The 25,987-nt window shown below is 41.5% G+C and overlaps 3 protein-coding genes and 1 long non-coding RNA gene across 15 annotated transcripts in view; all 4 read left to right on the forward strand.

Annotated features, from left to right (window-relative positions):
• Nucleotides 1–16,423, forward strand: part of LOC135346877 (uncharacterized) — a 74,634-nt gene extending 58,211 nt beyond the window's left edge. For 5 of the 11 annotated variants that reach the window (XM_064544643.1, XM_064544646.1, XM_064544645.1 and 2 more), the window contains 12 exons: nucleotides 12,894–12,976; nucleotides 13,022–13,091; nucleotides 13,142–13,198; nucleotides 13,499–13,617; nucleotides 13,888–14,152; nucleotides 14,309–14,374; nucleotides 14,541–14,615; nucleotides 15,012–15,064; nucleotides 15,116–15,371; nucleotides 15,469–15,564; nucleotides 15,898–16,240; nucleotides 16,299–16,423. In XM_064544643.1, the coding sequence (XP_064400713.1) occupies nucleotides 12,894–12,976; nucleotides 13,022–13,091; nucleotides 13,142–13,198; nucleotides 13,499–13,617; nucleotides 13,888–14,152; nucleotides 14,309–14,374; nucleotides 14,541–14,615; nucleotides 15,012–15,064; nucleotides 15,116–15,371; nucleotides 15,469–15,564; nucleotides 15,898–16,240; nucleotides 16,299–16,332 (1,517 nt within the window). In that variant the 3' untranslated portion in view covers nucleotides 16,333–16,423. Of the gene's footprint in view, nucleotides 1–6,348; nucleotides 6,511–6,565; nucleotides 6,682–6,991; nucleotides 7,217–7,531; nucleotides 7,798–10,302; nucleotides 12,412–12,466; nucleotides 12,539–12,659; nucleotides 12,711–12,893; nucleotides 12,977–13,021; nucleotides 13,092–13,141; nucleotides 13,199–13,498; nucleotides 13,618–13,887; nucleotides 14,153–14,308; nucleotides 14,375–14,540; nucleotides 14,616–15,011; nucleotides 15,065–15,115; nucleotides 15,372–15,468; nucleotides 15,565–15,897; nucleotides 16,241–16,298 lie in introns of those variants that run through there. The other 6 variants (XM_064544649.1, XM_064544648.1, XM_064544642.1 and 3 more) reach the window with 4 other exon arrangements.
• LOC135346929 (uncharacterized) lies at nucleotides 660–1,719 on the forward strand. Its single transcript, XR_010398141.1, has 2 exons — nucleotides 660–1,259; nucleotides 1,429–1,719. It is a non-coding gene; the product is annotated as an uncharacterized LOC135346929 (long non-coding RNA).
• Nucleotides 16,424–16,428: 5 nt separating the features above from the next.
• Nucleotides 16,429–17,686, forward strand: LOC135346921 (eukaryotic translation initiation factor 4E type 3-like). The gene is made up of 4 exons (XM_064544709.1): nucleotides 16,429–16,737; nucleotides 17,179–17,251; nucleotides 17,308–17,466; nucleotides 17,625–17,686. The coding sequence occupies exons 1-4, from the start codon at nucleotides 16,556–16,558 to the stop codon at nucleotides 17,643–17,645; spliced, it is 435 nt and encodes a 144-aa protein (XP_064400779.1). The 5' UTR covers nucleotides 16,429–16,555; the 3' UTR covers nucleotides 17,646–17,686.
• Nucleotides 17,687–19,029: 1,343 nt separating this feature from the next.
• On the forward strand, nucleotides 19,030–21,968 carry LOC135346920 (histone-lysine N-methyltransferase SETD1B-like). Of its 2 annotated transcripts, none has more exons than XM_064544707.1 (5): nucleotides 19,030–19,230; nucleotides 19,567–19,650; nucleotides 20,488–20,691; nucleotides 21,266–21,395; nucleotides 21,677–21,968. In XM_064544707.1, exons 1-5 carry the CDS (start codon nucleotides 19,220–19,222, stop codon nucleotides 21,683–21,685), a joined length of 438 nt encoding a protein of 145 aa, XP_064400777.1. In that variant the 5' UTR covers nucleotides 19,030–19,219; the 3' UTR covers nucleotides 21,686–21,968. The 2 variants fall into 2 exon arrangements, with proteins under 2 accessions (XP_064400777.1, XP_064400778.1); XM_064544708.1 differs by having other exon boundaries at nucleotides 20,491–20,691.
• The last annotated feature ends 4,019 nt before the right edge of the window (nucleotides 21,969–25,987 follow it).

The raw sequence follows: 25,987 nt of genomic DNA on the forward strand, positions 1-25,987 counted from the left end.
AATTGGTTAGTGGACTCGTTCAGTCGCCATAACTTGAATTCCGTGGATCCAATTTTATGATTTTCCGAAAGCTTAGAAAAAGACCTTTCAAATGGTACCAGATATTTGGGAGATGACAGATTTAGCACGATACCATGTAATAATAGCCCATGGTTCAAAGTTGAATTATGGCCACACCTAAATATTGGATTGAAATACATCATTTGAAAAGTCTCTTTCTAAGCTTTCAGAAAATTTTTGAAATTGGGGTCATGCCATGGTAAATGGGGTCACGGTACTAAAGTTATGGCTGCTGAAAGATGTTCAACTACTGTAACATGTCCGTGCTTGAATTATAACTAGTGTACCTATACGCACACTATGACTGCACCCCCCCCCCCCACACACACACACACACACACACTATGACTGTGTCCCTCCACACACACACGCACACACACACACTATGACTGCACCCCCCCCCACACACACACACACACACACACACACTATGACTGTGTCCCTCCACACACACACGCACACACACACACTATGACTGTGTCCCCCCACACACACACGCACACACATGCACACACTATGACTGCACACACTATGACTGCGCCCCCCCCACACACACACACATACCCTCCCCCTCACACACACACACACACACACACACACACACACACACACACACAGGAAGCAGATGACGTCAGTAGCTCAGCGTATGAATGCTAATGGAGAGGCTCGTAAACGTGGTAGTGGTATGACCCGAACCTTCTCCCCCCTTACTCCTATCATACAGCGCCTCTACAACAAGTCAGATGAGGTGAGAGACACTGTACATGTGTGTAGCTTGTGTGCAATACAATAGAGTTACGTACGCACTGTATCATACCTGTTTGGTAGTGGCCATGCACCGGGCAGAGGTTTTGGGGCCCATTACCCTGGCTGTATTATTGAGGGACACATGCTCTGGAGACTTTGGGGCCCATTAACCTGGCTGTATTATAGAGGGTGGCCTGCTAACACAGGTACAAACACATGCTATGGAAGCTTGCCTGGCTGTATTATTAGAGGGACACATGCTATGGAGGTTTTGGGGCCCATTAACCTGGCTGTATTATAGAGGCTGCATGTACTTGTAGGGTATAGACAGGTTTCAATGTATCAAACAGTATAGACTTTAGTAGCCACCTACATTGTTTGATTGATGTTGATTTCTGTTCCCAGGCTGATAGCAAGAGTGAGAGGTCCTCCAGGAGCCAGAGACACACAGAGTGAGTTATCCCTACACTTTGCTGCGAGACCACTCGGCCATTGCATACACTTGCTAGTGTCACTGTGTATTACCAATCGTGTGTGTACACTATAGCAGTCACTTTAGTTGCAGCATTATTTCTGTTCTTTATAAATTACCCCCCACCCACACACGCCCACACACTGTAGAGACGCTAGGAGATCGGCTCCAAAAGTCAAGTTCTCTAAAACTATTACCGAGTTTCCAGACTACAGTCGCTATGACAACCCGACAGAGATCAAATCAGTATCAAGCCCAGGTCAAAGTCCGTCCCATTGTCACCATGGTAAATTGGATGGGGACTCGCTGAGGGTCAAAGGTGAACGCTCGGAACACATCAGAAAAAAATTAATTATTATTAGCATAGCACAAATTGTTCATTATTTTTATTGCTTATACTCAAGATTTGTATGTTACTAATGATAGTGTCATTTGCCATATGCACAGTGTGTAATGTAGGCCCTGATAAATTATGCTCGGAATAATTTTTAGCATAATTAGGTGTCTAAGCATCAATGTCCATTTTTGGTAAAGATCATTACATTAAGTTTTGCATAACGACATTTTCATGGCTTGAAGGATTATCACCAATATTATGAGAATCATGATTGTATTAATAATGTCGTGTACATGTGTCAGTAATTAGCTTTGCATGTGTGCTGTGTTTATGTATACGTCTTAATTTTGTCTATAATTATTATGTCGCATTTTTGGATTTTTAATAATAAGCACATTTTTCGATCTGAGAATTAATAGAATAATGGGTAAAAATAATGTTATCAGGGCCTAGTGTGAGACTCTTCAATACCTAATAATTTAAAGTTGGAAGTAAAGTTCATAGCATATATTCCTACTACAGGGATTTGAGGTGTTCTTGCAACTGTAATGTCGAGAGCGGAAGTACCTGTCACGTGAACCTTGGTAAAGAGATTCATTCCAAACCAATTTTTCTCCAATAGAGCCTATTCATTTTTGTTAAACTGGGAAAACATCGACTTACATCAGAAAGCTAAGAGCTTTTGGAAAGGCTTTGCACCACAGCAGGTTGTCAGCTGAAGCTATCCTTGAGATTCTATTAGTTTTGTGAGCTACTACTTGCCCCAGCCTGCGCCTGCCCGTAAGCTGTTGAAAGTGTATCACTAGTCTCAGTAAAATCTCTCTTAGGCTAGCTCCAGCTGGATACACAGTTTGTGTGACAGACTAATAGTAGTAGCTCACGATTGGGCTCAAGGATAGCTTTAGCTGTGGTGCAAAGGCTTGCAGATAATTATATGCAGAGCAAAGCCTCCTGTATAGAGGTTATGCAGATCCGGACAAAAGGGGTGTGGTCACATATAAACGGGGCGTGGTTACAAATGTCCGCCATTTTGAGTGGCAAAAAGCACCTTGATACGTACATAGGCTAAATGCTAAAAGTTGAGCTACGGTTAGAGCTGCTACGGTTAGAGCTGCTACACTGTTGCCTTGGTAGTGCAATCAGACACTCTAAAGGATCAAGACTATCATTGTATTGCTTTCTTCTATATCTAGAATGCCATAGTTGATGGGTAGCTGCAGTCAAGAGAAAGAATGTGGAGCACAAAAGTTGGCAAAACTACCGTTTTGTTATTCACTCTATCATAGGCAGAAAGAGTCAAGACCCTCTCTCTCCAGAGATACTGAACATAAACATGATATGGAAACAGAAATCAGTGCAATAGACAAACATTTTCATGTGTGTGCAGCTCTATAAATCTACAATTCAGTCAATTGGTTTGCATGGGTTATCCATTGTCTTGTTGTTTATGCTCCTTTTCTTGACATGATAGCTTTATAGCACCCTGTTCTAGTTCTTGAAAGTAGTTGGAGACTCCCTGCATCACACTCAGCCGTAGTAGAGCTGCAAACTTTTGCAAATAACAGCCACTCGTGCTTTTTGCCACTCCAAATGGCGGACGTATTTAACCACGCCCCCTAATTAATGAGTTTTGACCGGAAGTGGGCGGATCTGCATAACCTCTATAGGTCGATTTTCCCCTAAAATAAACAGGCCTAAAGGCTTTATTGGAGAAAAATTGGTTTGAAATGAGCCATAATTACGTAACTGTTCACGTGACAGGTACTTCCGCTCTCGACATTACAGTTGCAAGAACTCCTCAAATCCCTGTACAGTGTACCTGCAAGACCATGCAGCCCCACCCCTTTTAGGAGTGATATATAATGGCACAATTAATATGGACCACACCACTTCAGCCCTATATCACTTGCACTGCAGACCTATACATAATTATTGAATCATTAATTTTAATTAGCTTTATGTATAGCTACTCCTGATTATAGTTAATTCTGAGAAAAAGCATATAATTATGACAATACAACTTGATGATTATACTGGAAAATTTAAAATTCTACACCACTGTTTCTTTCCCAGTAATTATAACAATGTTACTCTTCAGCTTCTTTCGATTTATTTCAGCTAATTGAACATGATAGAAATAAACACTGGAGAAGATGAGGACGATAATAAGCGTGGTTAGGGTAAACCCCAGTCTAACTCCACTGTTGGCCGTCCAGTTGCATGTGGTTGTGCTGATGGTCGCATTAGCAACAATATTGTCACAACTGAACGCACAATCGAGAGGCTGGAAATTATCGGCCAGTAAATAAAAGGGAAGGCAAATAGTGACAATAAGAATCATGCCGATAGTTAACAATAAATTATTGACTTATCGTTTGTTGCTCTTTAAATTCGTATCCAAAGCATCGATTAACTCGCTAGCAATTCCCACAAACGGACAGGAAAACTGAGGTTGCAGCAACTTCAGCTAGTGCTGCTGCAGAAATCAGTGGATTGTGTCATCCCAACAATAGCCGAGTAGATGGTGTTGATCTTGATAAACATCGTGATCAAATCAAGCGCAGTGTACCAATCAGGCGATCTTGTTTTCTTCACATGTTGTTGTTTTCTCTTCAGCAACTTTAACAACTTTTTCAGAACTGACGGAACTATCTGAACAATGATTAGAGACATTCCTAAAGAGAAAGCAGCTGCTATTTGATTATGACGCATTGAGAGTCACAACCTAACTCAATTCTCCAGCTGTTGATAATACTTGTGATATTGTTGCCATAGAAAAAGAAAAGCACTCCCATAATTTCAAGGAGAGATGTAATAAAACTGACTGGGATTTTTTCTTGCTATGCAGAGATAGACATAATGGCAAATCGGGCCAAATAATATAATCATACAGAGAACAAAGACAACGATGGCAGCTCGGGCACTTGCTACTCGATCACCCTTGGAGAGTGTGATGGTCTCTTGCAGGATGGTGTTGAGCATGTCCACCACTAGGAGTGAGATAAAGACAACCTTGCTCTGAGCTATCGGACGCTTGCCCTACATGGGGAGGGAGAGCTGTAACTTAAGAAGACTATAATAATTATGCAGTAGTTTATAGGGAGGTCATGCTCATAATTATGCACATCCACTTTATAGCTTGTATATATAAATTATAATATAATATAATTAGATCTAAGCAGTAGCCTGTAATTATATGCACTTCACTGGCATTGCTAATGTCTGGACTTAGACTGCATACATTTAGAGCTGATCAGTTCTTTGCTTTTTCCTGGTGACAGTGACCTACAAATGTTGTTGAAAAGAGAAAGGATGGTGTGGGTGATTAAGAGGTGCACAGCCACAAGAAATACGGAATGCATAATTATGGATGAGCCCCACCTATCTGTGCAGTTTGGGGAATTCCCTTACTTTAGAAAACAAACAACGCCTTTCTTTGTTGAACAAAGCCCAAATACAATTAAATGAAAAGGTGCTGATGCCTCGGTTGAGATGTCAAAGCTACATAACATAAAGGTTTTATACACATGATAAACAATTTAATTTTGCTGCATGCAAAAACTCAAGGAGTGGGTAATAAATGTCCATCATTGTTGTTAAAAACGATCTATGCCAAAAATTCAAGTCTGCATTAGCAGAGCCTTGCAACCACAGTAATTTATAGTATCTGTTGCAACTCTCTTATAATTATTGTCATTTGTCATTGACTTTTGAGAGACAATTAATTAGTGGGAGGGGGCGGGGCTGGTGTTTTATTCATTTCCCTTTTTAGGCTAAAGGGAAATGAATAAAACACCAGCCCCTCCCCCTCCCTCCCTACTTTTGACTTTTGCTGATGCTACGTGGATCAGAAAGGAAAGAGAAAAGCAAGAATGAATTCAATACTGAGTGCAGGCTTAAAGAGTCTATCTTCCTGTAAGTGATGCTTGTGAGCAGCACTATTACAGTATTTATTGTTCTCCAACATAATTATAACAAATTGTTGTCCCTTGTTTCAGGTGTGTTGTCAGATGAGGTTGTGTGGTGAGTAGCTCTATCACAAGTCAGTGGAGGACCAGGAGAGGAGCATCCTAGAGAATGCTGTAGGTTCATACCATAAGATCGCGACACTTTTTAATAATTACGAAGCCAGAGGTCGCATCTTTTGGAGGTTGAAAAATTATATTGAAGCCCTGGTGTCGCATATTTATAGGGTCTCATCTAATTGGAGGTAACTTTACAGAGTCTACTTACCTCGATTTTAGGCCGCTTAAAAAAACTGATTTTCCAGTAGGCTACAATCGAGGCTAGGGAGTGGCTACATTTATACCTCTATTTAGAACACGACATTATAAAATAATTATCAACGTAGCTGTCGCTACTTTTAGAGGTCAGAAAATTGCTGAAGCTCCTGGGCGTCGCATATTTGGAGGGTCGCCTTAAATCAAGGTCTTACGGTAGTATAATTTTATTATCTATATAAAAAAAAAATTATTATTATTATGGCCGTTCAACAATCCCTATAATTACTCTATACATTTTGTCCATCTTGAGAGCAGTGAAAAAACTCATCTAAAGACATTTGTATTTGAGGGCACTACTCTGAACCTGCGGCCATCGTGCTTTGTCTGCATCACCATGAACCATGAACCCAGGTTATGCTGGCCGCTCTGAACTACCAGACAATCTAAAGGTAACTATCGGTGCTTTCTATTTAGCCTCTACGCATTTCAATATTTCTCTCTGTACGTGTTGTTTCGTACAGTGGCCATGATGGTGCCAGACTATGCCATGATTGGAGAGATCTCTCTCTACTCTTATGGTTTTGTGGATGCTCGTAATCTGGCCGTCAAGATTGTCATGACCTATGGACTGTGTTCAGAGCAACTCTCCAGCCAACTCCATTCTGACTATGGTGGGTATAACCCACTGTACTGTATACTCGACCTACTCACTATTGTACACTGTAGGCATGCGTGCAGTCGAGTCAGTGTTGGTGGCAGCCGGTCATCTGAAACTGAAGTACCCTAACAAACATGAAGACGTGTTACTGCTCAGATCCATCATGGACGTCAACCTACCCAAGGTATGGTACTATAAGCTAGGAGAGGCCTACCGTATTACTAGAATATTTTGCCGGTAAAAAAACTTTGCGATCTAACTATTCCCCTACCAAATTTTGGATTCATAGCTTTCAGAAAATCCCCCAAAATTTGAAATGGCAACTAAAGTTATGGCCGTTTAAGGAGCCCCAGTACCACTTGTACTTTCTAAGGTCATGTTGTAGTGGAATTTAAAGTGTGTAACAACCTCCCTCCTATGTACAATACCATTGCTATTCATCTACCGTAGTACCCCCCCCACACACACACACCACACACACACACACACACACACACACACACACACACACACACACACACACCAGGCAAGACCAAGGTCCTAGAGGTACATGTACTAGCTGACACACTCACACTACTCAATGAGAGGGGACAGATGGAAGAGAACAAGACAGGCTATAGAGTCATCAACCCCAAGGCTGTCACTAAGGGTCAACTGTTTGGTCAGTTTGACCCTGTGTCACACGAGTGGACTGATGGTGTGGTAGCCAACACATTCAGGTGAGCCTAAGCGTGTGCATATATAGTTGCGCTCTATTGTAACAAAAGCACAAGGCTATAGCTTTTCAACAATTCAGCTGTTTTTGGTAGCCTGTAATTTTTGTTGAAATTCTCTAATTTCAAATCTAATTGCTAGCTCTGAGAACAACCTTTCCAATGGTGTGCTTACATGTAGATGTAAGTTTTGTGATTAGTAGAAATCTGGCAATTTTAGCAAAAGCAAAGTATATAATAGCCTTGCGCTTTTTACAGCCATTTTGATAGCTACGTACGTATCATTGCGTGGTTGATCAGTGCTTATATCTGTGTGTGTAGGGAGTTTGCACCTGCACAAAATGATGACCGTAAGTGGGTGGTGTTTGATGGTCCTATAGACACTCTGTGGATGGAGTCCATGAACACTGTATTGGATAACAGCAAGAATACAAAAATTATGAGATTGGACGAAAGTCTGGAGGAGGTGGAGGGGAAGATCAAGAAGTGTGCCTCAGATATACAAGTGTATGAGGGGTGGATACATGATAATGAGAATGTGATTGCTAAGACGCGAAGAGAAGGAGAGGAGATACTGAGAAAGGAAGGTGAGGGGAGCAAGGAACTTTATAGTACAGTGAGTGTTGATGCTCATAGTTGCAATCACTCGTACCTGTAGCAACTTGCCAAATTAAAGTTTCTGTTTCGTTCGCATAGTACCATATAACTGGAATATTCGGTGACTGAAGAATTTGAATTGACTTGGCGTTTTTAGTTTCTCTTGCTGATTAGATTGCACACAAGGGCCAATACATGTACTACCTGTGCATGGTTTAGTGATTACTGTGTTTACATTATCAGCCTTAATTATTATGAATATGATTAGTGGTTTGATATTGCAAGCTTGATTGCACATGCACAAAAACAATTGTTTTGCTTATCCAGCTATGAGATCAGCACCCCTCTAGGCCTTATAGTATAAGCTAAAGTGGAGCTATTCATAAGCAGTGAGCAGCACTAGGTATTCAGATTGAGCTGTTGTACGTTTAGTGACCACACCTGTCATGCGCAGGAAAGTGGGTGTGGCTTCCTGTGCTTGGGCGTTCAAATGTTTCCGCTCGCTTTCCTACTGCATTTCCCACTGGCTTGTGCAACAGAATCAACGTACACAAACGCAGAGACTATAATTATATGCAAACAGAACAGAAACGTTAATTTGTCCTCTACCGTGACTATAGTTATTAGTAGACTGTACGTACAAAATCCATTGTACAATGTTTGTAATCCCGCTCTGCATTTTCCAATTATTTACGAGGAAAGTTAAAATGTTTTTGCTCTCAGTACCTATATATTGCAAGCTTGAGCGCACATGCACAAAAACAATTATTTTGTTTGTGCAACAGAATCAAACTGAAGTGCAAACCCTCGGTGTTAGTTTGAGGTCTATACGTTTACAGCCTCGAGTCAAAGTCACGTGTACATCTAGGCCAACTTGCAGTGCAGTTCATGCTTTTTAGCTTTTGCTCGACAAAAAAGCTTTAACCTTTAATATTATAAAACCTTGTTGTGTTGAGGCTATCCATGGTACCAATACAGTGCTATCACATCCGGGTGAGTATAGACTCATATCCACAGACACACAGATTGACTACTATAGCCTGTGGAGTGCCTCGGGTTAACAAACGCATCATAAACTTTAATTTGTCCTCTACTGTATACATGTAGTGTGTACGTACAGCTGTTGTGAGCTGTCTTAATGTTTCAATGTTGGTAATCCCGCTCTTATTAAACTGTTGGCTTCACCTCTTTCATTACCTTAATAAGGCTAGGTTTGTATACAACCACTCAAATCATGGATTATAATTGCACAAGCACATGCTTAGACTTAATCTATGATTAGCCCGCCTAGCTTTGGTCAGCACACACAAATTACATTACTACAAGTGTGTTTGACATACTGACATGTATTTATATGGTGTGTATTAGTTGCTTACTCCCTTCCATGTGGTCCTGGTTTGATCAAGCTAGAGCATTGTTCCTTTGACTATATTCCACACACTGTGGTACATGTGTTATAATTAATTATGGATACTGTTTATCGGACATTGCATCAATAATTATATGCACACATACATGTACAGTCACTGTGATTGAGTGATTGGGTTGGTAACGTTGTACTGTGTACTTATAGTGACATCATCATGTTAATTCATTCATAGCACATTCCTGTAATGATCAGCCACATTCCCTGTCATTGGTGGGTCACTCACTTAGCAAGCTTTAAAGGTTTATGTACGTACAGCTGCTGTATCCATTGTTTGTAGCAGATCGATGCCGGTCCTTCCATTAAATGCTTTTCTATTGTGTTACACTACCTAGTTGCCTTCCACACTCAATGTACTCTATTGTACATGCACCAAGTTACGTATGATTTGATGTAATTTTGTTTACAATACAACATGTATGTGTGATCACAAGTACTGTTATTGTATTGTGTTTTCACACTGTCTTGGTTGCGCAGAATGTCAATACAATTAACCCTGAGGCGTGTGAGAGAGGATATAATCATAGCGGATAATTTTTGTGGGTAATTAATTATTTTTGTGGGCAAGCTGACCTAGGCGTGGTTTACTGGAACGCATGCAATGCAGTGCAGGCAATGAACATTTTGACTCACGAACATCACCGTGTTCGAGTTGAACTAATTTTTACCCCACGAAAATGACCCGCTATGATTATATTTGATGCTGTTATCTTGTCTGATCATGCTGAGAGAATATGAGACGTCCTTTTGTTCCAAGTTCTTGGTCAATATGAATATTTTTATAATAAAATTATGATATGAATTTAAAATGAAGTGTAAAACATAATGATATAGATCGAGTTAGCTTGCCACGAAACATCGCTCGTCACAGAGACATCTGGTTACTGCATGGGTGGGGCTAGAATATGACTGCATTATAGGCGCATTCTCGAATATAAGAATATAGAGCTCTACTATTGACCCCATGCATGAGCGCATGCGCTAATAATCCAGTTTCTACGGTAGTCCATCTTGTCACCTTGCTCTGAAGTATTGCATATAGTTAGTTACATTCACACATCCTGTTTAGAATCGAAGCGGTTGTTTGATGAGGGGATGAAGCACGGACACGTCTTGGTCAACATTGTCAACATGCTCGTGTTTGGACCGGCGGGAACAGGGAAGACCAACCTCAAGCACCTACTAACTGACAAGCCCCCTCCACTACAGCGTGACAGCACTCCTTGTATGGAAAAGCCAGTACGCATTCGACCTGTGTCCAACACAAAATTCAGGTCAACTGGAAGAGGCTGGGAAGAGATGTCTCAGCCAAAGCTGCGCAAGCTACTAGCTCAAATCATCGCCAAGCTACCAAAAGAAAGCACTGATTCATCCTCGGCATTAAGGGTTGCCGAGAGCTTGAAGAAGATGACCACAACCGAGCTAATTTCTGTTTCTGATGAGTCAATTTCTGGTTTCAAACCGACTTCATTGAGCAATGATTCCGTCGCACTTTCTGGCTCTGCAAGAAAGTTGGACAGAGCTATCAATGAAGTGATAGCGAGTGTAGTGAGTGGTGTGGCAGAAGAGCTGAAGCCAGCCACACAGGGAACTGACCAACTGTCGAGCAGTGACCAGCAAGGAGAACTGTTTGATTCCAACTGGGTGTACGTTACCGACTGCGGCGGCCAGCCGCAATTCCACGACATCAGCCCTCTCTTCATCAAGCACATTTCTGTGGCGTTGATAGTCCTGCGTTTGATTGACGAACTCTCCAGTTTCCCTTCTGACGAGTACTACAAGGATGGGCAGCTTGTTGGTAGTCCTCATGCATCTCACATGACCCTCGGGGAGACACTTCAGAGTCTCATTCGATCCATTGAGTCCCATACCTCACAAGACAAGAAGCCGAAAATGATATTTGTGGGCACATTCTTGGATCAGCTCAAGAGTTTGGATACTCTTATCAAGAGGAATCAAGAGATTCTCGACATGCTGCCACCCGATATCAAGAAGCTATTGTTGTACAACGATCTTGCGTTGAACAATCTGATTTTTGGTCTCAACACGATCAGCCGAGATGATGATTCACTGGCCACTGCCAATAGCATTAGAATAGCTGTTGAGCGTTCTATTCCGCTACAAGTCAAAATGCCCATCTGGTGGTCCTTCTTGGATTCACTTCTCCAGAGTTTATCTGCCACTCTTGAGCGAGGTGTACTGAGCAAGCAAGAATGTCTCCGATTAGCCACTCGATTTCGTTATGTGCTCCAAGATCTTGAAGCTGCTCTGGTCTTCTTTGACAACGTGTGTATAGCGCACTACTATCCCTCCATTCTCCCCAACACAGTGTTTGTGGATGCCCAGATTCCACTAGACAAGATCACCGAGCTCTCACAGCACGCCATCTCCCTGAGGAATGCTGAAGTCAAATCACGCTCTACTCTAAGTACAAGAGGGATCGAGGCTGAATGGAAGAGATTTCGAGACGAAGGCATAATCAATTTAAAGTTCCTACAATTCTTTGAGAAGCATTACGTTAAAGGCATCTTTTCTCCAGAAGATATGCTGTTGATCATGAAAGAGCTTCTCGTGATTGCTCCCATTCCACTAGTGGAGGCCACTACCCACCAAGCCGAGTTCTTTATGCCATCTCTACTCAAATCCATCCCACCTGCTGAGCTAGATAAAATCCGTTCCTCCTTCACAATAGCGCCCCTCGCTATCTACTTTCGTAGTGGGTGTATTCGCTCTGGAGTCTTTTGCTGTCTAGTTGTGGACGTGATTAAGAGGGTGGGCTGGAAAGTTTTGCTCCCTTCAGGCGAAACAAGCATTTTTGCTAAAAATTGTATCCAGTACGAAATCTCCGATCTCCCGTGTACTGTGACTCTGATCGACTCCTTCTCATATATGGAAGTGTATATCGACATCCCTGTTTCTCTTCGCAATGAAGTATGCCCTATGATTCGAAACGAAATTTTGCACAGCATTAAATTGTCCTGTGCAGTATTGCATTACAACAACGACACACCCAAGACAGCCATCTTTTGCCCATGCAAGAAGAGCACTGGCAAATTGCATCTTGCTGATGTGATCGAACGGAGTGGCTGTAAGTTTTGGAAGTGCTCCCTTCAGACACGTGTGTGGGGAGATCTCAGTGATGAACATAGAATCTGGCTGGACAATAGCGAAGGTTCTGGTGAGTACAGTCGTTTTTTGTATAATTAAAAGTTAATTTATTTACTCATAATTAGGAAAACCATTGTCTGCTACGTACGCGGGAGGTACTTGTACTGAGAGAAAGAGTGATCAGCAGCCACAATCTGGTAAGTACATGGCATATACATCACTTTAGGACTTACTAAATTACTGATACTGAAAATCTGTTACCTTCTGGTAAATTACTATTTAGGAGTTTATCTTTGTTTTCCTTTGTTACATGTGAAGCCTCCTCAGATGTGAACACTGAAGGAAAGAGACATCAGCTGCAATACTCCGGTAGTTATGTAGCACTATACGTAAATATTTGCAGTTTTTATATTTGTGTACTATAATATAGTATAACAAAGTATTTTCGTATCATTGTATTATCCCCCTCAGGTATAATATACCTGTATATGTATGAGGGTTCAGGGTTCAATGCGCATGATGTCAATTTATAGTAATTCTTGTTGTTTTCAGTCCATCAATGTGGGACTCTGGCCAATGTTGTTAGTAGCACTGGATCTGGAATGAGTGATCAACAGCCTTGTTTGAGTGAGCATGTTAATTGACAGACGTACTACATGAGCTGTGTCTGCTTTTCCTCAGGTAATTCTGTAATGGAAGATGTGTGCTTGAAGACGGAAGTACATGATCATGATCAGCACAATACTTCTGGTAAGCTTTGTTTTGTAATCACTTTTGTATTATAAATATTCCCTCCTCAGACAAATTGTCTCCTGCAATGGAACATGTGGTCAATACAACGAGTGATCAACATACCAGTAAGAAAGTGCCGTTTGGTCGACAGGTTATGATCATTAATTTGTCCTGTGCCTGATCCTGTTAATCCTAGTGTATAATTCAGTGCCTGTGTATAGTTGATACTGTGTGGTTGATGTAACTCTAGCACCAACTCAGACTTAACAGTTTATTGTGTCCTAAAATATCTCCAATGGTTGCTGTAATTAAGTTTTTTATGTCGTTTATAAAGAATACTTTACTTTTGGCCCAATAATTATTTTTACTTGTTTCTTTGTTATATTTTTCTTTCTTCACTTCCGGTAAATTATCCTCTGTTACAGTAATGGAAGATGTGTGTAAGAAGACTGGAGTGAGGGACCAACAACTAGATCAAGAAATCCCTGAGAGTGACATCATTCTAATCGCAGAGAAATTTCCTCACCTGCTGAACGTGCACAAGGTAGGCAGTACTCTAAATCTTGTATCTACTTATCCTCCTGACATTTTGGCAAGGGGAGCAAATGGTGCACGTGCATGATATTAGGGTGTTGATGACATGTATATATCTAGAGGGTTCGTGACCCCAGGAATTCATTACTATATCTGCCCTGTTAAGTATATTGTTCACCAGAACCCCTCAATTGTATTCCCATTGAGTTTCCTCTAGAAGGTATTTCTGAGGGGGCAATCCCCACCAAATGAAACCTTGTTGATTGTTGTTTTTGTACAGGCTTTGACAATCAACGATCTACAACATGTTTACGAGAAACTACATGAAAGTGCCAGCCCTCACTGGTTCAATCTGGGATTGGCTTTAGGTCTAACTCATCCTGATCTCACCAACATCAATATCAAGTGTCGTGAAGATAATGTGTTGTGCTTGCGTGAAATGTTGGCCAAACTCCTGAGTACACAACATGTAACATGGAGTCTCCTGTCAGACGCTCTCAGAAGGCCCACTGTGGATCTCATCAATTTGGCTGATAGCATCACAGGTAACTATATATTTTCAGTGTTTGTGCATTTTTTTAACTTCACCACGTATCAGTATGTGCTTGACAGTGAGACACATGCATTGGGCTTTTCTTCTATCAATTAACACTTCAAAATTCAGTATACTTATACTTATTGATATTTTTACTCATAATTAGGAAAACCATCGTCTGCTACGGGAGGTACTTGTACTGAGAGAAAGAGTGATCAGCAGCAATACTCTAGTAAGTACATACAGCGTACGTACAATCATTATAATGTAAGCTCTAATATTATGTGGAACATTATTGACTACAACGTGATGGTTTTACGCTGTTATGCATGTAGTCATTAATATATACGTAGTTGTAGTGTATATAGATACAGCTGAATACTGTATCTCAATATTAGACACAGCTGCTGATGTCACTGAAGGAGATACCTCACAAGATGTCCTCACTTCATATCCATACACCATTCCCTCAGGTATGTGTGAATTACGTACCGTATATATAGTGTGAAATTTTTATATATCGTGGAATAGCCTATATAGATCTTAAAGCATTTCGTTGCACAATGTTCGTGGAAAAAACTGCTTACCGAAACCCACGCCTTTAATCTTTGCACGTTATAGCAGATAATTCTAATTAAAAAACAATTTTTGTGGAGTTCATTTTCGTGTAGGATTGCTAACCCACGAAATCAGCGAAAATTAAGCCCCTTGAAAATTTCTCGCTATACAGTATAATGATGTAAAGTATGTTTCTGTTAATTCAAATTGAATTTGTATATCTGGGTGTACTTTTAGAGAGTTAGGATATTAAATGTCTGTTCACTGTCGGAGATTCCGCCCCATTAACCACACCCCTTTCCTTCTCCCAGGAGCTGGTGGACCGAGGACTGTGACCATTGAGGAATTGAAGGAGCGTACTCAAGTGAGTGTTGTGTCATATCATTCTTTAACACTTATCGTGATCTTATTGTAGATCTCTTCCGATGATGATGATGATGATGACAGCATTGATTCATGGTATTCCACTAACGAACCAGTAGAGCACCACCCAATAGATGAGGTTGTGGATACAGTGGACACTCCTAGTGATGTCACTGATCCAGACATTCTCATCAATGAACAGAGCTTCTCTCAAGCATCACCAGTAGAGCACCACCCCACAGCTAGTGACGAGGCTACTTGTACTACAGCCCTGCAGTCTACCCACAGAACAGAGCAACATACAACAGGTGAGTGTTGCCATCTTTGTCGGCAATCTATATACTTGCACGTAGATGTATAGTGTATTTTCACAATGACAGTTATATTATTAATAAATACACACAGCCTCTACTGTACTGACTGATGCTGTACCATCTGATGTCACTGAAGGAGATACCTCACAAGATGTCCTCACTTCATATCCACACACCATTCCCTCAGGTATGTGCATACATTGTATATATATCTTATTTATAGACAGTAGTAATTTAAACGTTTTCAGTTTTTAGGGTACTCATTTTGGCAGATTTATAGCAAATTCATTAGCACAATATTTGTCAAAAGATGTACAAACAAGAGTTTGAAAAAAAAGAACTAAATGCGTTTATTATTAGTGGGGACTTAATTTAGCGTTAATTACAAATTCGCTAAAATTAGTACCCGATACAAGGTAGTGTTCTGTACAGCTATAGGAATTTCATGTCTATATGTAAAACATAATAAATATTGTATCAGAGACTCCACCCATTAACCACACCCCTTTCCTTCTCCCAGGAGCTGGTGGACCGAGGACTGTGACCATTGAGGAATTGAAGGAGCGTACAAAAGTGACCGACTCTCAACTTGATACTGAAATTGAAGAGACAGACATGATCGTTCTGGCAGATCACTTTGACAATGTGGAGACCTACCCTGCTATGCTGGGACTGAGCCCTGCTGAACAGAAAGATGTTAAACTTGATTGGTATCTCAATGACATGCAAACAGCAATGTTTCATACTCTAAAGGTGTGGAGACAGCATAATCCAGGTGCAGCCACGTACCGAGCACTAGTGGACATCGTACTGGATATGAGAATGGAAGAATTGGCCACTTACATTTGTCAGTCAGCAGCTAGGTAAGTGAATCATGCTGTCATGTGTTTCAGTATAATTATGCAATTATTTCACACACAGAAAACCTGAACCTGTGGTGTGCAATAGAACCTAACTCATTATTGTGCATGTCATACTTGTACTGTTTTAGTTAATTCCTTGATCTGTGCTATTTGTGTGAATTCATTAAAAAAAATTGCCCATTGCTTGGCCCAGTGTGCAAGAATAATGGTAAAGGTCGTCCAAGGAACAAACTGTTTGTTAAGCTAGGAAAAGGTCGTTAGTCTAATAAACTACATCTGTGTTTTGCTAGTTTCGCCCACTTGTTTCCCTACAAGATGGCTGACAGTACAGTGGCAGAAGACACTCTGAGAACAGGGCAAGGTGGTGAAGAGATACGGACCAGCTCTCCCAGGCTATCAAGGAAGGCAAGGGAAGATGCCGTGGCTGTGAATGAGCCTAGTGGGGGGGACCCTGATAATTATCTCCTTAACTCACCGTGGACGTTTTGGCATGACGCGTGAGTGTGTGTACGTACGTGTGTGTGTGTGTAGAAACTGGATAGTTGAGAGGGGGACACAATGGTGTAGTTATATATCTGGTGGTGGCCATTGTGTGTGTGTAGCTAGTTATGCCAGTTCTGTGTTTGTGCTGTCCCCCTCCTTGTAAAGTATCGTTGTGCTGTGTCCAGGTAACAAGGTGCAGTCAAGTCATACACTCCCTTCCCTGTTATATTACGCATAGCCTCGAGGCATGATTTGGTAAGGGGTCATCGTGATATAAAACAGATATAGCATGAGAATCCTCGTGTTTTATGCAATAGTCGTACAGGCAACTGACCCTCTGTCCCATGCTGTATCTACTACTAGTGTTGTACTCTATAGTGTATTTTGTGCTGTGCCCCTGTACTATAATATGGTGTGTGCGTGTTATTATAATTATGTTCTTATTATTCATACAGTACACGAAGAGGAGCAACTGCCAAAGATTTCTTTGAGAATCTAAAACCTTTGTGTATAGTCAAGACCATCAAGGTGATGTCCATCACGTTCATTTTATAATATCAATACAGTCCCCTACCCACCAACAGGCATTTTGGGGTGTGGTCAACAATATTCGTCCCATAGAGCAGTTGGGCGAGAGAGAGAGCTACCATCTTATGAGGAATGAGAATAGGAGACCTATTTGGGAGGACTCTGATAATGCTCATGGTGGATTGTGGTCATTCAAAGTCAGAAAGATGCACACAGTGAGGCGCCATGATTATAGTATACAAGTTCTGTGATAAGCAACGGCTATGTTATGATAGCCTTACACTGTTTTCAATTTCAGTCGTTTTGGTAGCTATCTTTGAGAGCCCGTAATTTGTGTACATATTGTCCAATTTGATGCATTCAATAGGCCCAGGGTTTCATACAGGATTTTTAGCTGGGAGGGTGAAACGTTTATTTCAGGGAGGCCGTTCCCTGAATCATCTGAGGTGCAATTTGGGCTTTTATGTGTTTCAAATCATGACATTTTACTAGTACATGTATACTTCTTAGCACATTTTGTTATGACATCATTAATTTTTCAGTATTCTAGGGGGGGGGGATCCCTCTGTATGAAACTCTGGTAGTTATGCCTCGGTGCGCATGCGCAAGCGAGGTATACGGTAGTGTGTTTGTGTGTCTGTGTGTGTAGACCGCTACAGCTGCTCAAGGATGAATCAAATGCAAGTAAGAGTTTCTATAGGCTTCTAGTCATGTTTACTTGGATTTTAATTCGTGGATTTGCAAAATAATGCTTTGTTCTCGAGTTATGCCTAGTTTCGCTTACTTGGAATGCTATTGCAGCCTTTTCAGAAGAGTCCGTAGCAAAATTTGTTCACCGAGTGTTACTACTCTACTTAGTAGTTAGCTCTGCATTAGAACGCTAGCTATTGGTAGCTGCAAGAGTGAGCAGAGAGCTGCAAGGCTCTGCTGACTTGCAGCCATAATTTTAGACTTGAACTTTTGGCATCGATCGTTTTTAACAACAATCATGGTTGATCATTACCCACTATTCGAGGCATCAGCACCTGCGGTGCTTTCATTCAGAATTACCTTTCCAATGGTGTGCTTAGATACAAGCACTGAAGAATGTTTTACATTTGAAATCACAATCATGATCATGTCATAATCCCCCGCCCCCTCAGACCAAGGTATGGCAGGAGCTGTTGTTGGCTGCTGTGGGTGAGCAGTTCTCAGAGTGTGTGGGCGGTGGTAACTGTGTGTGTGGTGTGAGTGTGAGGATAAGAGGGTTCGATCAAGACATCGTACAGATCTGGAATGAAGACATGCCTGTCCTCTCAAAGAGCTCGAGGATTTCACTATTCTCTCGACTTTTGTTGGGCTGGAAATGATCCTCAACTTTATCAACACTGAGGAGATCAGCTCTGGGGTGGAGTTGTTGGAAGGGTGCGTTGGTCCAATAATGTTAATTTCAGTATCTTCTAAAAGCTTATAGAAAGAGCCCTTTTGATAATGTGTTAAGATCAATCAGAAAACCCTTTCAATTTAGACCATCAGAACTCTAGTTACAGAGCCGATTATAGTAGCAATGAAGGATGTTAAGATGAGCTCTGTCTGTGGTGGAGTTGTTTGAAGAGTGAGATAACATTATTTTCTGAAAGCAAAGAGTCCATTTCAGAAGAATTGTGTGGGCCTGTTATGCCATGGCCATAGTCTTTATGAAAATAGCCTGTTCCAAATTTGTGTTTTAGCACACCATCTGAGCTCTAGTTTCAGAGCTGATCGAGTTACTATTCTTTTGTTTCTGTTGTGCAGGTGTGAGTGTGTGGTGCACTTTAACCCCTACTAGCCGGTGCTGGTGGGGCCGGGGGAGGGGAGAATGAGGTACATAAGAGTTCCAATAAAGAAACATCGCTGGGCAAAGAGAATTCTCAAGTCACATGACCTCTCTCAAGGCTGGAGGTAGTTTCAGACTACACCCATTTCCTGTGTTGAGGAGCACAACATGTGATGACTAAGAGGTGTAATAACTAGGGACAGAATAGGTGTGGCTTAGTGGTTAGGGTGATGGCTTAGTAGATTCACAGAAACCAGGCGACGACCCAACTTACCCTTTTTGGTAGACTAGGTTCTGTCTATTTTTTTGTAGAAATGGCCGAAATTATTTAACGTATAGATAATGTGATATTCATAGCTAACAATGTAATTGTGGTTTTGCTCGGTAAATCTCTGTTGCAAGTGCACGTACTGTACTATTAATGATTTGTGCTTATGTAATGTAGTTCTATAGGTTTCCCAGTAAGGCACTGCAAAAAGGTTCTATATTTATGCCTCAGTGCCTGTATCCTCCTCTATAGGCCCAGATTATCAAGTAGCGTGTCCAAGGAGGACAGTAGAGAGTCGTCACCTTCCTCAACCACCCAGGACTACATCTCATTCAGGTACAGCCTCGTTATTAGCTTTTGTAGCTCTAGAAATATAACATAAGATGATTGTCTCAGAGATGGTTTTGTACCCAAATGGGTAATTTCACCAAGGCTAGAACCAGGTCCCTTCCACCATAGATAGAGTAGAAGAGGGATTGGAAACGGAAGTGATTCACGTGATGTTTTACAATGAAGTCTACGTAGTGGCTCTGGGACCATCCGTGTATCTCCTCATAACTCCCGCAAAAGCCCGGGAAACTTATTGTGTCCAAAGCATACATCTCAGAGCTACCCCCATTACTGAATCACATGCCCCCTGATAGTAGGTATCAATTGGAAACAAAGAAAATATAATATCGATTGTCGTGAAGTAGCTAGAGGTACACAGAGCGCTTTTTCATGCTTGTGTTCCTATAGTACCTTTGATATAGCTAAGGCTTAATGTCCTGTGTCCCAAATGGCCTCAAGTATTAGAGAAAGTTGATGTTTAGCAGCAGAACTGCTCGTGGACTTCTTACAGAGAGCAAAACAATTCTCATGAATTATTCATGTTTAGCCCTCGTGTTAAAAAGTAAGCATCGATTAAAACCGCGGAGATACACGGATGGTACTTCGAGGGTACTTCCGTTTCCAATTCCTCTTCTACTCTATCTATGCTTCCACCAGGTGGTAGATTTATTACACCTTGTGATACATGTAGGACATAAAGAGAGCGCATGTTTTATTAAATGGATTTCACCAACTCAAGTTATGACTTTTAATTATTATGACCAAGAATACTGTACTCTACTGTACTCTTGTTATGACGCAATTGACCTCCCCAAAAGTGAATTATCAACCCCCTCACCCCAGCAGGGGTCAAGTACCTGTGCGGAAGGCGCCCCCTGAACCACCCACTACCCCTAAACGATCCTCCAATCGTCCCCCTGTACCCCCGGATCCTGCTGCTAAGAAGATGTCGCGAGGGTCAAAGGACAGAGGTCATGAGGCGGCAGATAAAGGGGAGGACCATAATACCATTGACTATCGAACAGCCACCCCCCAAGAAGTGTTAGAGTGAGTGAATAGTATAAATTAATGTGCAGGTGTGTACTACATGTACATGTCCCCCGTTTAATCAATTGGTTAGTGGACTCGTTCAGTCGCCATAACTTGAATTCCGTAGATTATTTTCCGAAAGCTTAGAAAAACACCTTTCAAATGGTGCCAGATATTTGGGAGATGACAGATTTAGCACAATACCATGTAATAATAGCCCATGGTTCAAAGTTGAATTATGGCCACATCGATTGAAATACATCATTTGAAAGGTCTCTTTCTAAGCTTCATCAAATTTTTGAAATTGGGGTCATGCCATGGTAAATGGGGTTACGGTACTAAAGTTATGGCTGCTGAAAGATGTTCAACTACTGCAACATGTCCGTGCTTGAATTATAACTAGTGTACCTATACACACACCAGGACTGCACCCCCCCCCCACACACCACACACACACACTATGACTGCGCCCCCCCACACACACACACACATACCCTCCACCTCACAAACACACACACACACACACACACATACCCTCCACCTCACAAACACACACACACACACACACACACACACCCTCCCATACACACAGGAAGCAGATGACGTCAGTAGCTCAGCGTATGAATGCTAATGGAGAGGCTCGTAAACGTGGTGGTGGTATCACCCGAACCTTCTCCCCCCTCACTCCTATCATACAGCACCTCTACAGCAAGTCAGATGAGGTGAGAGACACTGTACATGTGTGTAGCTTGTGTGCAATACTGTAGAGTTACGTACACACTGTATCATACCTGTTTGGTAGTGGCCATGCACCGGGCAGAGCCCATTAACCTGGCTGTATTATAGAGGGATACATGCTATGGAGACTTTGGGGCCATATACACTTGCTAGTGTCACTGTGTATTACCAATCGTGTGTGTACACTATAGCAGTCACTTTAGTTGCAGCATTATTTCTGTTCTTTATAAATTACCCCCCACCCACACACGCCCACACACTGTAGAGACGCTAGGAGATCGACTCCGAAAGTCAAGTTCTCTAAAACTATTACCGAGTTTCCAGACTACAGTCGCTATGACAACCAGACAGAGATCAAATCAGTATCAAGCCCAGGTCAAAGTCCGTCCCATAGTCACCATAGCAATTTGGATGGGGACTCTCTGAGGGTCAAAGGTGAAAGCTCGGAATCATTTATTAGCATAGCACAAACTGTTCATTATTTTTATTGCATGTTACTAATGATAGTGTCATTTGCCATGCACAGTGTGTAATGTGAACATGAGACTCTTCAATTACCTATAATTATAATACTGTACTCTAAATGCCAGACCCTCTCCCTGGCACATGTCAGATCACGTGCAAGGGAGTGGCCAGACTAGTCTACCGTGACACTAAGACTACAAATTTGGCTTCAAATGATGTAATTGTGGTTTTGCATCATAGTGAGTAAATTTCCTTGTGGTTACATAACAATTCTGTTTGTGGCTTGTAAATACAGTAATTCTCCGTAAATTTATTTATGGCTTCTGTGCCGTCATTGTTTACTATCAGAATTGGATAAAGAAACAACTTTTTCAGTTTTTCCATACCCAGGTCCTGAAGTGTAAGCCAGATTCCAGAGTCACAGTACTAGTAGCTATATAGCCTCGGTCCCAGGCCGATTTTTTTTTAATAGAACGAAGTTGAAAAATACGGCCTGGTATTGATTGTATCTGGGCGTGGCAGGAACCGGAAACTAAAGCAGAGATTCTTCACATTTTGTTTCCTGCTTTTTTTCTGTAATACTAAAGGTGTACGTAGAGGCATTTTACTCCCGTAAAACTTACAGTAATGTAGCTCCGTGTCATGTTCTCAATTTATAACTAGCTAGCTATGGCATGCAACGCGTTGTCTTGTTTGAAGCAAGATGCCTCACTCTCATGGCAGAACAGGCCCAGGCTCTCAAGCTCCTGTTTGAGGGAAGGGACGTGTTTATCTGGTTCCCAACGGGGTATGGCAAGTCTCTCTGCTATATCAGTTGCTACCCTTTTTAATGGACTACAAGCTAGGTAGGACCAAGGCTCCTCCTGTTGACAAAAGTGTTGTTCTTGTTAATTGTCTCTCCCCTTGTATCTCTCATCATGAGACTCATGATTCACCAGGTCAGGAGTCTAAACAATAGAGGTGTTTCTGCTGCCATCCTCAGTAGCAATAAAGGAATTGACAAAGATTTGGTTGCCACTGCCAAAGAAGTGTCTTCTGGGAAGTATTTCCTGCTGTATACTGCCCCAGAGGCTGTTTTTGAAGACCACTGTTGGAGGATTCATTTTTTGTTGTACCACAGTGTCAATTTATTAAAAAACCACGCCCAGATACAATCAATACCAGGCCTAGTAGGCGACCTAGCGTTCAATTGGAGACGGATCGGCCTGGGATCGAGGCTAGTACCTATATAGCCTCCTTCACCGGCCTTCATAGAAAAGAAGGCCTGCTATCGACTGCTTGCGCATGCGCCAAATTATTAGATATATCCCGTAAAATTTCCTATAATACTGGATTCATCAGAGAAAATATCCTAAAAGTCATACACAGAGCTATATAGCTAGCTAGCTAGCTAGAGACAGAGCTGTGTAGGTTTATTGTACAGCTATATTCTTCTGCAGTAGCAGTAGTATAGATTTTTTGCCATAAAAACGTTATTATGCAAAACTTAATGTAATGATCTTTACAAAAAATGGACATTGTCACCTCTTTAAACATCTCCAGCATAATTTATCAGGGCCTATAACAAGGTCTATCCACAAACAGAACTCAAGTTCATTAATTAGGTTTAGTCTGACAAAAGTGGACTCTTCCAATATTTATAATACTTGGAAGCCTTTTCAGCAGAGTGCGTAGAAAAACTTGTCCGTCCATGGAGTGTTTGCTACTCTACTTAGTAGTTAGCTCTGCACCAGAACGCCTGCTACATTGTATTGGTAGCTGCAAGAGTGAGAAAAGAGCTGCAAGGCTTCTGCTGATCATAGATAAACGGGATAGGCAACGCCCAGCAAATCCGTTGGATGAGGCGAGCTGCTAAAAAGGGGTGTGTGCACTCAAAATGTCAGTAAAGATATTAATAGTTTGTAGTTAGCAAACTGTGCTCTTGAGGAGCAGCCTCTCCTTTTTCTGTTCTTTGTCACAGAAGAGAAAATTGGAGGAACAAAGAAAGAAAGAAGGAAGCGACAAAGAAAAAGGAGAGCCTGCCTTGCTAAGTCGCGTGATCCCCTACTGACGTAGACACATTTTAACGAGCGTGGGCGAGAGAAAACCTCAATAACTGTCCACCCACACAGTACTTGGAGCGCATTTTACCAGGAACATAATCAGTACAGTAGAGTCAGCCTTCGTGATACCTTTAGTCAGTAGAGGAAGTATGAAAGACTAGAGTAGAGTAGACTATACTGCTGTAATAATTATATCTACTAGTCAAGTGGGTCTTTCTGAACTCAGGAAAAAACCATAGATAGTAGAGGAAGGGGATTGTGAACGAGATCACGTGAACTCAATCTCATGGGATTGTCCGTGTTAGACGGAAGCATTAGCAGAATGGCCGGAAGTAGACAGGAAGTATATAGATCTGTGTTGCTGGGTATGGTTGCAGCCTCCTCTGTGGGCCCTCCTGCTAGTGAAGACATATCAAGGAAGTGGGACTCTGAGCTAGCTATATGTGTATGCAAACTTTTAGTTTTGAAATTATTTTTTTGTAGGTTCTTTCTACTCTGGAAATGTGTCCATGCTCTACAATTATACAATATAAAATATCCATGACAACTCATCATCAGATTCTATTATAACATTATTATGAACTGCAGACAAGCCATATATGACATTGTAAAGATACATGTACATTATGAACGATATGAGTCAGAATGTGTTGTCAGAGTCCAGTCTTCTGCGTTTGGGTAACGGTTCGTGAACAATTTTTTGACAGAACTTACCTGATAAACTATAATATATAGTGTAGAAGAGTGATGCTTTCACAAATCCATTTAAGGCCAGGATTTTCATCACAAAAGTTTAGGGAATCGATGGATCTCAATTAAAATAGCACAGCACGCTGGTGAAGGTAACTTAGGTTGAAAGAACTGGAGTGATGAGTTGATAGAGGGGGTGTAAGGGTATATTCAGAACATACTGACAAGTTCCAAATGAGCTGGCACTGAACACACAAGGTGACGATGACATCAACTCTTGGAAGCTTGACAATGGTGAGCACGTTCTTGATGGCAATTAGTTAATTCAACGCTGACTTGGCAACCAAGAAGTGGAGAGATTCAAGAGTTGCTGGTCGACTCAGGTAAAGGCTGGTGAGAACAGACGGAGGATGTCTGCTGCTTCTTGCTTTTCTTTCGCTGAAAAAAAACGCAATTTCTGACTTCCCATGCCCATTGTTACAATCACACCTGTGTGGGAAAAGAGCAACATGACATTTTCACACTTTTTCATTGAGGCAAAATTCTTCTTTTGAGTTAGTACAGCTACTATGTAATAGCTATTCTCATAGAGTAAAGCTAAGAGAATCAGAAAATTCACACTAAAACTTTCAATTGTGAACAGTCAGATCAGGACACCCCACACAAAGAAGGCACCCCATTCGACCTATTTCACAACACTGGAGAACAACAAAAAGCTTACATATCAAAAAAAGGGGCTATCCTGTTAAAGCTCAAGTCAAGGAAACAGCTAATGTGCTTACTAGCTTCTAAAAGTGTATCAGAAACTAGATTCTCCCCAAACAGTGCTAAAAACAGGTAAATGGTGAGTCATAGCTAACTTGTAGCTCAACAGTAGTATCTTTTTACTTAAAACGCTCAAAATATTGTTAGTATAGATTACTACTGACATTAAAGCTCTTAGATAGTCGTTTCTTACCTTTAGAACCGAGTAAAACTCTGAAAAGTCTTTAGCCCGCTCAAAATTAGCCAATTCGCGGTCTAACGCGGATAGACCTCAGCTCTCATGTGTGATCTATAGCGTACGTGATCTCGTTCACAATCCCCTTCCTCTACTATATATGAAAAAACTGAGCTAAATTTTGATCTAGATCTAGATGTTTAGTCTTTACTAGGTAAGCCCTCGTCTATGATGTCTCCACGCTTGATTCTGGCTTACTATCTACGATGCTAACAGCTTTTATGTTAGACTTTGCAATGCGTAGGCTAGCCTCGATCCCAGCCCCTCTCACGTCTTTCTCAATTGAGAGCGGCCTGGAATCGAGGCTATGCGTAGGCATGCTGTAGCTTTTTGCTCTGTCAGGCTCCGCCCAGCTAGTGATTGCCCACGTTCATTTTCA

The sequence above is a fragment of the Halichondria panicea genome, chromosome 13 (genome assembly GCF_963675165.1).
Source record: "Halichondria panicea chromosome 13, odHalPani1.1, whole genome shotgun sequence".
Classification (NCBI taxonomy): domain Eukaryota; kingdom Metazoa; phylum Porifera; class Demospongiae; order Suberitida; family Halichondriidae; genus Halichondria; species Halichondria panicea.

Coding starts and splice junctions, on each gene's coding strand:
- LOC135346921 (XM_064544709.1), top strand. CDS start 16,556: ATGGCTGACAGTACAGTGGCAGAAGACACTCTGAGAACAGGGCAAGGT. Junction 16,738..17,178: donor TGGACGTTTTGGCATGACGC/GTGAGTGTGTGT, acceptor TTATTCATACAG/TACACGAAGAGGAGCAACTG. Junction 17,467..17,624: donor AAGTCAGAAAGATGCACACA/GTGAGGCGCCAT, acceptor CAATAGGCCCAG/GGTTTCATACAGGATTTTTA.
- LOC135346920 (XM_064544707.1), top strand. Junction 19,651..20,487: donor CAGGACTACATCTCATTCAG/GTACAGCCTCGT, acceptor CCCTCACCCCAG/CAGGGGTCAAGTACCTGTGC. Junction 20,692..21,265: donor ACCCCCCAAGAAGTGTTAGA/GTGAGTGAATAG, acceptor CCATACACACAG/GAAGCAGATGACGTCAGTAG.